We start from the raw sequence: 12310 nt of genomic DNA, 5'->3' as shown, positions 1-12310 counted from the left end.
ACTGTTACTATTGGTTTGAAATAAGGCTTGCTGTAGTAATGGTTTAGAAAACATAAGCAGAACAAACTAGCACTGCAAAGAAACATCCTCCCAGCTACACACACATGCACACACACAAAAAAAAGTGGTCCCATTGCAATAAAGGCAAATAAACAGATGGGGTTTTTTTGTTTCTGTGAGTACTAAGCATGAGGATAAATATAAGCCTGAGCTCATTTGCCTTTTTTGAATGGTGATGTTCTTTCCTAACCCAAGAAAACAACAGAAGCCATATCATTATTTTAATAATGAAAGATTGTGCTGCCAACTGTGCTGGAGTGAAATGGAGTTTTTTATCTGTAGGGGCAGTTGGTCAGGAATCAGTGCCTTTTTGGTCAGGAAGGAGGAGTTAATAGCACAATTACATCATAAAATTTAAAGGAAAGTCGCTGTAGGCTTTACATTAGATTGCAGAATTGCTCATGGAATAATAATGATAAATGCAGCACTTCATGTGGATTTACAGAGATTTCAATCATGGAAGCAAAATCGGTGTAACTAAAACAAAGGGAAGTTCCTGTTTAAGGTGATTTTTTTTAAAGTGATGCAAGATTTGAAACACTATTTTATATGTGATTATATTTGCACACGCTTAAATATTTATGCAGTTGGGAAGTGTGAGTTGATGTTGGTTGTTATCAAGAATGTTCTGGCATGGGTTGTTGATCAGAAAGGCCCCAACTCAGTGAGGTATTAAACTAACTCAGTGTATGAGTAGTCTCATTCAAATCAGCCAGATTCAAATCAGTGTCATTCAAATGATCCAGATTCTTTATGCTTTATGTTTTGGAAGTGGACACTTGGTAAGACAGTATGTTAATATTTAAACTAATGTGTTAGAAATAGAGGGATGGTCTGCTCTGTGTTTGTGCTGTTATTAAGAATTGCAAACAGTCACTTTCTATTACTTCCTCCATAGGAAAAACGCAAGTGTTAAATTCCCATCAAAAGTAGTTGGGAAAAAATACCTGAATATATTTGTGGATGTCTGTCCACAATGCAAACATGTTTCCTGCATGCTCTCAACAAGAGTCTCCTTCTGTGGTATTATTTCAGTCTATCTTCATTGCAGCCCCCTTCTCTAACTGCAAGCTGTATCTCCTCCCAGCAGACATGAAAACAGCATCTTTATTTTTACTAGCAAATAACTGACTAGAGTAGCACAGATGAAGGCAAGAAAGGCTTCTGGGAAATTTGGAATTCAAGTATTCTTTAAATAGTGTAGTGTATCGAGAGGACTCTCACTATGGGTAAAAAGTAAACATTGCTTAATATACAGCTGTTATTTTAGAAAGTAAACTTTATGGTGAACTCATTGCCTGTGTAGCAGATAGTCTGAGTATTTGATAGCACAGTTCTGTTCTCTGAGTAAAAGTTACATCAGTTGTTATTGAGAAAAAGATCCTGTAAGGTTAAAACACTGGGGAGAAACCCTGATGTTTTAACTTGAAGTCTGCTGTGCATAGATGATGCATTTTATCCCAGTCCTGTGAAGCCCAAGTGATGATACCGTTGTTGCCTGTTCTCCGTGTGTCAGGTGCGCATGATCTGTTCTGCAGCAGCTCCTCTCCAAGGCTTGTTCCTGATGGGACATGACAGTGATGAAGTGCAGGACAACAGAGTGTTGATGGATGATTTAGACTTGAGCCAGGTACATGATTTTAACATCTTCTCCCTTTTGTAACAATATCAGGTTTAGTCTCATAACTGCAGCAGCATTTTAGGAGGGGGAATCAAGATAACATTTAACTAATGATTTGCTGCTTTTTTTGCAGTGTATCTGTCACTGGTAATTACATGTTGTGCTACTTATTCATAGTCAAAGAAAATGTCACTATCTGTAGAACCCTTTTGTGTAAGTTTTAGGGTCATTTTGAATATTAATCGTTGTATCTGTTCAGTCATATATGAAAATGCTGATTTAAGTTTAGCGCCTACATTTAAAATACAGAAATAAAAGATGGTTTGTTCTACCTCTTCCTAGACTACAGAACAGCCTCACAAGTCCTCACAAACAGTACTACTCTGCATGTTTTTTTACTCTGTTTTTCCCCCTGTATCTCAGTTATTGCAAATGACTTTTTAAATAATTTGTTTAAATCAGTGTACAATTAGTCAACAAAAAACAGAAAATAGAGGATTAACCCCTGTTATTGTGTTGTTTTAAAACCACATTATTCTTTTTGCTATATTCCTTCAGGGGATTTCCTAGCTGAAATATGTGCTTTTCTTTAGTTTTTGGACATTAGTTTTAATTTTTTGGTGTCATGCTGCTGTTTTGTTTTGTCAAAGCCTGTGTAGCACTGAGCTTTAGGAATTAGACAGGATGCACTTCAGTACAGCCATGAGTCTCACAGGTGTGTGGTACTATTTTTGTGTATTGGTGTAGGATTCTGCCAAAGGACTCTCCATGTTTACAGGAGAAGAGGAAATCTTTGCCTTTCAGCGTACGCTCTCACGGCTCACAGAAATGCAAACTGAACAGTACTGGAATGATGGGGACAGAAGCAAAAAAACATAATTAAAAGTTGAATGAAATCACCAAGAAGTAAAATTACAGCATGAAATCACCAAGAAGAAAAATTGGAAAAGCTTCGGAAAAGCACTGGAAAGCTTTTTAGCACAACTTGAATAATAATTGCACTTTATCATCTGGACCATGTTTTCTTTCATCAATAGTTTTATGAGTTTAAGACATGAGGTCTCAGTTACTTTTCTGTACGACCAGCGAGTGGATGTGTGAAATTCTGCCTTCATTTGTTGTTCTTCAAACCTGTCTGGATGTCTTTGTCCACACATTGGTGTGAATGGAGTTACATCCAGCTGGTGGCTGGTCACCAGTGGGGTTCCCCAGAGCTCAGTATTGGGACCAGCCCTCTTCAATATCTTTATCCATGGTATGGACAAAGGGATCAAAGTGCAGCCTCAGTAAATTCACAGATGATGCCACATTGGGTGGGAGTGTTGATCTGCAGGAGGGAAGGCTCTGCAAAGGGATCTGGACAGGCTGGATCAATGGGCTGAGGCCAATTGTATGAGGTTCTACAAGGCCAAGTGCCAGGTCCTGCCCTTGTGTCACAACAATCCCAGGCAACACGACAGGCTGGGGCAGAGTGGCTGGAAAGCTGCCCAGGGGAAAAGAACCTGGGGGTGCTGGGCAACAGAACATGATCCAGCTGTGCCCTGGTGGCCAAGAAGGCCAGTGGAATCTTGGCCTGTATCAGCAACAATGTGGCCAGCAGGAGCAGGGCAGGGATTGTCCCCCTGTACTGGCACAGGTAGGGCCTCACTTTGAGTGCTGTGTCCAGTCTGGGCTCCTCAGTTCAGGAAGGACATTGAGGGGCTGGAGCAAGGCCAGAGAAGAGCAATGAAGGTGGTGAAGGGTCTGGAGCACAAGTCCTGTAAGGAGGAGCTGAGGGGTCTGGGGTTGTTTAGCCTGGAGAAAAGGAGGCTCAGGGGTCCTTATTGCTCTCTATACTCCCTGAAAGGAGGCTGTAGTGAGGTGAGGGTTGGACTCTTCTCCCAGGCAACCAGTGACAGGATGAGAGGACACAGCCTCAAGTGCTCCAGGGGAGATTGAGGTTGGACATGAGGAAGAATTTCTTCATTGAAAGCATTGTCCAGTATTGGAACAGGCTGCCCAGGGAGGTGGTGGAGTCACCATCCCTGGAAGTGTCTAAGAAATTGCTGGACATGGCACTTAGTGCTGTGGTTTATTTGGTAGAGTGATGTTTGGACAAAAGTTGCACTTAGTGATCTTAGAGTTCTTTCCTAATGTTAATGATTCTCCAAAATACAACGTTGATGTTCAGGAAATTTAATAGGATTAGAATTTTTCTGGAGAATTGTCTACCGACAAACTTAATGGGCTATGCAGAGTCATTTTATGATGTCACGTGAAGCAGGCACTTCATTGTTGATGCAATGCTTTTGTCATGTACAATGCTGCTTGTACAAAAGAAAAATCAAATGCTTTCTTTAAGAAGCTTCTGATACTGTCCATGATAAAATCCTGGAACTCCTCTGTAGTGTGTTCTGATTTTGGTGTTTTTTCTATTCTGAGTCTAGCTATGTGTTGACATTCAGGCTCTAGGAGTTTGTTTTAATCAGTGTTGCTCAGTGTGGTTCATTGAAAGCTAATGGTTTTAACCAAGAGAGAACCCTGAGGAGGAGCTTTAAGGTACTTGAAGCTGCACAGGATTAAGATCTAAGTAATGGATGGGAAAAGAGACCTTGATAGGACAGGGTCTGTTCTAACAAATAAGTGCAAGTTCATCCTAAATTTTGTGGTTCTTGCAAGCCTGGATACGCTGCCTCTACACCAGTGATGTCTCTACCCTGAATTTTTTTAGGCTTCTTCTACATCAAACCTTCCACTGCTGCTAACACAGCTGCCCTGGTCTGCTCCTGGGGGGAGCAGTACTCAGTACCACTGAGGCAATTCATCATGTTACCATAGGAATGTGTTCTATGGAAAAGATAGGATAGTAATTGATACCTCAAGACACATCACTCATTCTCATGTTTGTAGTTGGAAACTGTTTTAGTTAAAGATGCAGTGGTGTCATTCTTGATTTTAATCTGACTGAAACAAAACATGGTATTGTGTGTACTGGCTTATTTTGTATTTTTATAAAGTAATCTTAAGAGCATATTTAGAAACTTGGAGTAGAAAAAAACATGTAGAAGGACTGGAAAGATTGCCCTCATTTCCTAGGGAGGAGATATATAACACGTTGTCCTCAGCTTTGAGAGGTTTTCTTGGATTTTGCAACATGACCTTTCTCTGTCTGTTACCAAGTTGTCTCCCACCACAATTACAAAAAACCTCTAAAAGGACCTTCTGGGCAGCAGGGAGGGCTGGAGAGGTCCTGTGCACACACTTTTGTTAGGGAGCCACATGCTCAAGTCTGGTTTTCTGTTCTCATCCCCTCTGTTTGTTCTGGAAGTTACTTACACTGGCTATACCTGCTCTTCAAGTAATTTTAAAAGCCTATATTTATAGTTTGCAACTCATGGAACTATATTATTATTCCCACAAGGATGACATGGAGAATTTTAATGCATATTTATGAAAGTTCCAATTAGAATATGTTGCTTATATTTAAGAATTATCCAAATAATTGCTGTATGCTTTCAGAGATTTGGATTAGGTTTCTCAACTGAGGGACTACTGACATTCATGCATGTGTGTCTGTATATACAAACACATATGTATATTTAATTTATACATGTGTATATAAGTCTAGATAAAACTAATATATATAATTTAAGTGTGCGTGTTTCTGTATTTATATACATGGCACTCTATACTTATCAGCCTGGGACTGTGCTGATAACTTTCCTGAAGCTTCAGCCTTGACTTTTCCTGAGTAGAATTCAAATGCCTCCTAGCTTGAACCAAAATGTATTGAGAGAAAATGGGAGATGGTGGTAGATAACCTACGGCACTTTGCATCTGGATATTTATTTACATTGTTTTAAAAACTGTTTATATGTTTAGCCTGTATGTCTTTCTCTGTCAGGTGGTACAGGGGAAATATTTAATCTTGCAGAACACAGATGACATGTCTGGGACATATGGGAGAGGAGGTCCTGGCGGGTTCTTCATTCCCACAGAGGCTGTCTCAGCCAGGGAAGTGAGGTTTTTCTCCACCGTCTGTGTGGGTGATGATGAAGCTCCATTAACCACGGGATCCCTGTTTGTGTTCAAACTGGTGCTCCTTTGCCCATTGGTATTTGAGGCTTTTCTGCAGTCTGAATGCACACCCCAAACTCAGATACTCCGGGTGTTTGGAGATCCTAAATACAAGTGGGACTGATTGAAAGCCTCTAAGGATATAGGTGAGCTCTGTGAAAACACAGGAGGGAAGTTCCCAAAAGTTTCCAGAGCCAGCACTGCTTCTGGGACATGTTGCTCAATAAAACAGTTTTGCAGTCTTTCCTTGGCTAGCAAGGAATTCGTCCATTGAGAGTCCCTGGTAGGTACCAGCAATAATAGAGAAAGAGAAATGGGGAAGATTCCAGAAGTGTTTTGAGGCCGAAAACAAAAACAGTTGTATAAATCACTGTGCTGTATTTGTGATTGTGCTGCAGAGGGAGGTTGCCACTTTTGCGTCAGGTCCACAAGGAGAAATTATTGGATTGGTTTCTCAGCCAGCCCAGACACCAGGGCAGAGGGTGCCCCAGTAACCACAGAAGCAGTACATTTATGCCCATCTACCTCCCTGGAGGAAGTGAGGCCCTGTTTGCTTATTTTATGCTGCTGTAGCATGTATAAAGCCTTTTTCCAGTGCTGAGTTGGGGGTGCTGCTTCTGGGGTCAGACCAGTTACCTTCCAGGAAACTGGTGCCAGCCAGAATCTCACTGGACACCACGGACAAGAGTAGTTATGTCATGCCCCAGGGTGCTGGGCCACCTGTGCTCCCAGCTGTCCTGTCCCCTGCTGCCTGGCCTGCAGGGTACAGCCCACATGAAGATGTTGTGTTTACCAAAATGTAAACAGTGAGATGCCTGTGACTAAATTGTGCATGCTCCATAAAAGCCTTAAAAATTGCTGGATTTGTGCTGGATGCTTCTTTCCAGAGTTTAAGTCCTGGCTTTTTAGGTTTTTCTTAACTTGTGAATTCATGTGCTCTCAGATCTGCAACAAGTTTTTTATTTCCTTTAGTTGTTCAGCAAACATAATTGACAAGTTATTTTTAAAGGTCTTTTCAAGTGACCTTTAGTGATGTGGTATAATATTTTGCTGTCATAGGAAGTAAAATCCTGGGGATTATGGACCACATCAAACACTTCATGTTTTCTAAAGTTCATGTCCTGGCTGAGAATCTGTCAACCAACTTCTTTCAAATACTTGATTAACCAAAGAATGTTCACAATGCCCAAAATTTTATTTATTATTTTTTTTAATAATAAATAGTGCAATTCTGTCTTTCAAAGTTAATGGTTTTCAGTATTTGTTACTGTGCAGAGTGAGGTAACAATTGCAGTATTTTGGGTAGAACAAGACAGTCTTCCAAAGGCTTTGGAGGGACTGAAGATGCACTTTTTGCTGTTGCTGGTTTTTTATCTAAAAAGGAAAACCATTAATGGCTTTTCTTTTAGTAACGATGATGACACTACAGCTGGATAGATTTCACCGACTTTGCAGCAATCTAAACATGAAAAAAAAGCAACTGACCAGGTTTCCAACAGTGCCCAGCACAGTCACCAGCCGTGTAACAAGGGGGAAGAACAGTCTCTTCATCAAGACATGGCAAACAGAACTAAGGTTCAGGACTTTTCTTGCTGCAGTTGGCGGGATCTGAATACACCTGGTGCCTCAGTTTCCCTGTTTGTAAAATGGGAATGATGTTACTTTCTTACTTGCTAACTCTGGCGTGCTGCCAGGCTTTTCTCATTAATATTCTAAGATGCTTGCAGAGGCTCTGTGATGAAAATACTTCAGTAAAGTATGTAAATAGTGCAAAAAAATAATTTAGCTACTCAGAGTGGATTAGTCTCCTTGTTTGGGTTACAGAATTAATGTCATCCACTAAACACCACGTGCCTCTTTGTAGTGATTTTGTTTTAAATAATGCATCTATTTTAAGAATCTATTTAAAGAAAAAAAAAAGAGATTTGAGATTAAAACTGTAAACCATTTGTGTAGTTTTTTCTTGTAATAACAAATTTCCTGTAAGATTTGTAACTATCTCAGATCCTATACTTGTGAAATACAGTGGCTTTGTAAATTCTGTTGGGATTTTCCTTGTATACAGAGAATATTTTTTAAAATATGACATTTTGAACCTAATATATTACAAACATAAGACTCAAATCCATCTGTTATTTGAGAAGAATTTATCTTGTAATAAAGAAAAATTAATAAATCCAGGTTTCATAAACTTGTCACTTATTCATGTTATTTTTAGATATGTGTTCCTGATAGACAGATCCACTGTAATTAGAATAATAGAATGTTAAGAGATTGGAATGGACCTTTAAGATCATCAAATCCCAACCTCCCTTGCTATGGGCAAGGACACCTCCCACTAGACCAGGTTGCTCAAGGCCTTATCCAGCCTGTCTGGGAACACTGCCAGGGATGGGGCACCCAACACTGCTCTGGGAAACCTGTTCTACCCTCACAGTAAAGAGTTTATTCCTAATAGCTACTCTAAGCCCTCCCTCTTTCAATTTAAAGCCATTCCCTTGTCCTGTCACTACATACCATTGTAAAAAGTCCCTCTCCAGGTCTCTTCCAGTACCCTTTATGTACTGGAAGGTGCTGTAAGGTCTCCCTGGAGCCTTCTCCAGGCTGACCAACCTCACATCTCTCAGCCTATCTCCTTAGGAGAGGTGCTCCAGCCCTTTTATCTTTATGACTTAGTGTGATTGTTTTTCTTCAATCTCTGTATCCAAGGGGCAAACCTGGACTGGTAGCACTGCTATTTTCTGGGCTTGTGGTTGCCTCTGTGAGCTATAGCCATTGCCCTACACATAGTTCAGCTTTTGGGTTGGAATATCCATGGCTTGTCAGAAAGGTCCTCCTCCAGAAGTAGTTTAGACTTGTCCGCCTCTGTTACTGCTGCCAGCATCCCTAATTTTGGGGTTTGTAGTTATTTTTCCCACCTTTTGGCTCTTTGCTCCAACAACTTGAGGGTGAGACAGAATAGCTGTATGCAAACCACAGTTAAAGTGCTTTTCCCCCTTCCCCGTAATTCGGGATTCTTGCTGTTCAAGATGTGCTTTTGCTGTCAGCCAATTAGTTCTGCGGTTAGTTGTTACAGGTTTTGCACAGCTTGAAAAATTGCCCAGGGAAGCAGTTAGTTAACATGTACTCTGGCAGAAAACCCCCACACTGAAGGGCTGGGAGGATCTGAGGATCACTGCAGCTCCCCAGTGCGAGTGCCCTGAAGGAACACCTCTGAGTGTTGAGAGTGGGAGAGCACTGCTGCAGCCTGGCACCTCTCCATGGATGCCAGTGGCAGACAGGCAGTTCTTGCTGGCAGATGGCAAGCAGTGTTTCACAGTTCGGACTTGAGAAATCAGGGGTGTAAAATTTTTAGGCAGCCATTAAACGTTGGGCCTATTTCTATACCTTTTACTGCAAACATTACATTTTCCCATTTCTTGAGGAGAGATATCGTAATATTGAAAGTCAAGAAACCAGCTTGCTCCAGTATATTGCTTGTGGTATCCAGTGTTTGAGAACTGCATCCAGAATGGGATGTCTCACTCTCCCATTACAGATTCACACAGGTTTGTGAGGGAAGAGGCTGTACCCTCAACAATGGTTGCAGGCCTTGTCACTCATGGAAACATTGGACCCTTCTCCAGATCAATTTAAGATCCTGTTTTTCCTTCAAACATCCTGCAGCAGTAAGCTGTCAGGGTTTAATTAGAAATTTTGCTCAAAAACAAGTCCCTTAGCTTTGCTGCCTCTTCTGAAATTCTTCAAGAACAGGTTTTGCCAGTCTTTGCAGCTTTGTTTGTCCAGTGGATGCTTCTCTTGTGCTGCCCTGTTCCATTTCCTCTCAGAGATGAGCAATCCTCAAGATGTCCATCTCTTATCAGTGAAGACTGCTCCTTATCCTGGGATACTTAATATTCTCTTGTTCTGTAACCTCATTTCTGATGGAGAAGCACAGATTTTTGTGTCTCAGCTTCCCCAAGACCCCTGGGCTTAGAGTTTCCTGCTGCTTGGCTTTGGGCCTCAGGAGCTCTGGCACATATGAAATACAGGGTGTGGGGTCTGGGGGTGCACCCCTGCACCTGCAGAATGGGAGACATTTCTGACCCTTGGGTTTGGGGCACTGTCTGCTTTTGCCTCTGTGTCTGCCCAGAAGGGGGACTTTGCAGCAGCAGTTCCTAGTGTGAGAGGAGAGGGAGGACTGAGCAGATGGAGGATGCAGGCCACTTGCTCCCTCTCCAGCCTTCTGCATGCTCCACATATTTGTAAAACAACTTTTGTTTAAAATTGAATTGATTTCTAAGAGAGCCATTAAAATACAGAAATGCTTTTCACTGACCTAGTACTCTGCATTCATGGTGGTAAAATTTTGGATGTGTTTCTATAGTCCTCCCGCCAGTTCTTTGTCAGGGTGAAGGGTTTAGTTGGCTCTGTTAATCCACTCTCTAGCTGAAATTGTTCATTTAAATAGTTGTAAAAATCCACTCTTTTCCAATGTGAATCCTATATTCCCAGATTTGAGTGCTGCTGCCAGAGCAAAGACTTCAAATTCTCTGAGTGCAACCACACTATGTCAGTCCAAAGCCAAATTGCAAACACTTATCCATAATTCCCCTTACTCAGCTTTAAGCTAATTTTTCCAGCAGGCAACAATAGCCATAAAAGTATAGGGGAAGATTATTACTAGAGCTTAAGAAATGGTTAACTTCACAAGCTGTGGAATAATTCTACCACATTCTCTTATTGCAAGAAGTTACTTAATGTATTTTTAGCACATGGTTCTTCAGTGTCACAGTAATTAAGAGCAATCACAGCCACTGAAAAATGGAGCGTGGAACAAAAGATCAAGTGATTGTTTAAACTGAAGTCAACCAAACGAGGAAAAGTAAGCTCACCGACATGAAAAAAAAAAAAAACAACAAACCTTTGAGTGCTCTGGTCCTTTACAATTAGCAAAGGCAAACACACTTGTGTAGCTTTTTCTACATGCAGTGATGGATAATGTTCAGGTCACAACATGATGTGTTGGGTGGTAAGGTCTGCTCCCGCAGGCCTGTTGAGAGCATCACTCATGTCAGGTCTTTCCTGTAGCTGAGGTATCATGTGCCCAGCAACACTTCCCTGCTAATCGAGGTTCACACACTGTAAACAGCTAACAAAGTTCCTCAGGGGGCAGGGGGAGAAGAGCTGATTGGAAAGGACAGGCAGAGGACCAGTTTCCTCCAGTTGCAGTTGGTATCTCCCAAAAAGTAACATTTCGGAGGCCAGTGGAGAGAGGAGCAATTACTGTCCAGCAATATTACAATCTGAATGGACTGCCATTTCCAGTGCTTCACTAAGATGGCTGTGATTGCTATAGAAACTTCTGAAAGTGAGACAGAGAGGTTTTCCAGCACTGGAAATTGCAAATGGAGAAGGTTAGACTGGGTGCAAAGCCCATTCAGTCAGGCAGCTGCCAATTGAGCCTCTTTGCCAAGTAGATTGTAGGAAATGCTGATTAAAATATCCACGGAATGCATCAGGCAAATTAAATTTCAGTCACAGTTTTGGTGGGCAGACAGCTCCAGCCTGTGGTGCACCTGGGCTTGCTCTCCCCCTGTGGCCTCTCCCACGGCCACCTGCCCCTTGCACACAGGTACTGCAGTGATGCTGCAGCCATGGCAGCCTAAGGAATACAAGTGAGATGAGCTATGTTGGGAAAGGTGGTAGTGGCTGCTCTAGTAAAGGTTGTCCGTGGGGGAAAAAAAAAGCTCAACACCACTCCAGGTAAGGGAGCAGTGCTCCTCCCCACTCCAGCTTTGACATTCCTCCCAAGGCACAAGCCCAGGAGGAGATGAGGGCTGCTGCCATGTTCACTGCCCTGTGACTGGGCTGGCACCCCCTGCCTGTCTCGCCCACCCTACTCCCTATGTTGCCATTTAAACAGGATTGCTGTCTTGGAACATTGCCTGCCAATCCCCTCCCCTCCAAATAGCTTGCATTGGGCAGCTGAAACTCTCCCTTTGGGGCAGAACAGCTGGCAGTACAGCCCAAGGCCTGCCATAAACCAGGAGACAAGCCTAAACCTGAGGGAGGTGTTGGTGCTTGGGACTTCCCCTTTTCCACGTTTTCAGCAGCTTAGACAAGCCCCTGAAATCCCCTCCCACAGTCCATCATCCCCAGCTTTGGTGGGACACCCAGGTCCAGCTGCAAGTCCAGTAATATTTCTTCCTAAGAACTGCTCTGACCTCCTTTCCATAGGCCCAGTCCCCAGCCCTTTCACCTGTGCTGGGGGAGGGTTTAATATCTTCTTGTGTTCATTGCTGGCCTTGGTAAAACAGCTTGTCACCCTTCTGGCAGCAGGCTGGCAGCAGTTACTCCAGTGCCTTGCTCCCCACTGATTCCCTAAAGTAATGTTGGTATTAGTTGGCTTTATCACCATCATAGTTTCATTTCCTACTCCTTCCTGTCTCTCCTCAGCCTCCTTTGGTTTAACTCCAGGCAGGCAGCCAGAAGAGTCTCAGGCAGGTAAGTGCAGACATAGGTTCCATTTCCCTCCCCCTCCACAAGCAGGGTTCAGCCGTGTGCCAGGCTCAGGCAGATTCAGCACTGTGC

General features: G+C 42.5%; 1 protein-coding gene across 1 annotated transcript in view; it reads left to right on the top strand.

The window, feature by feature from the left end:
• Positions 1-2696, top strand: part of AFG1L (AFG1 like ATPase) — a 61346-nt gene extending 58650 nt beyond the window's left edge. The window contains exons 12-13 of the mRNA XM_083857721.1: positions 1577-1690; positions 2429-2696. Coding sequence (XP_083713847.1) covers positions 1577-1690; positions 2429-2560 — 246 coding nt within the window. The 3' untranslated portion in view covers positions 2561-2696. The remainder of the gene's footprint in view (positions 1-1576; positions 1691-2428) is intronic.
• Positions 2697-12310: the final 9614 nt, after the last annotated feature.

The sequence above is a fragment of the Zosterops lateralis genome (assembly GCF_965231275.1).
Source record: "Zosterops lateralis genome assembly, chromosome: 3".
Classification (NCBI taxonomy): domain Eukaryota; kingdom Metazoa; phylum Chordata; class Aves; order Passeriformes; family Zosteropidae; genus Zosterops; species Zosterops lateralis.
The sequence above is the reverse complement of the archived record's forward strand: the minus strand, read 5'-3'. Positions and strand labels throughout refer to the sequence as shown.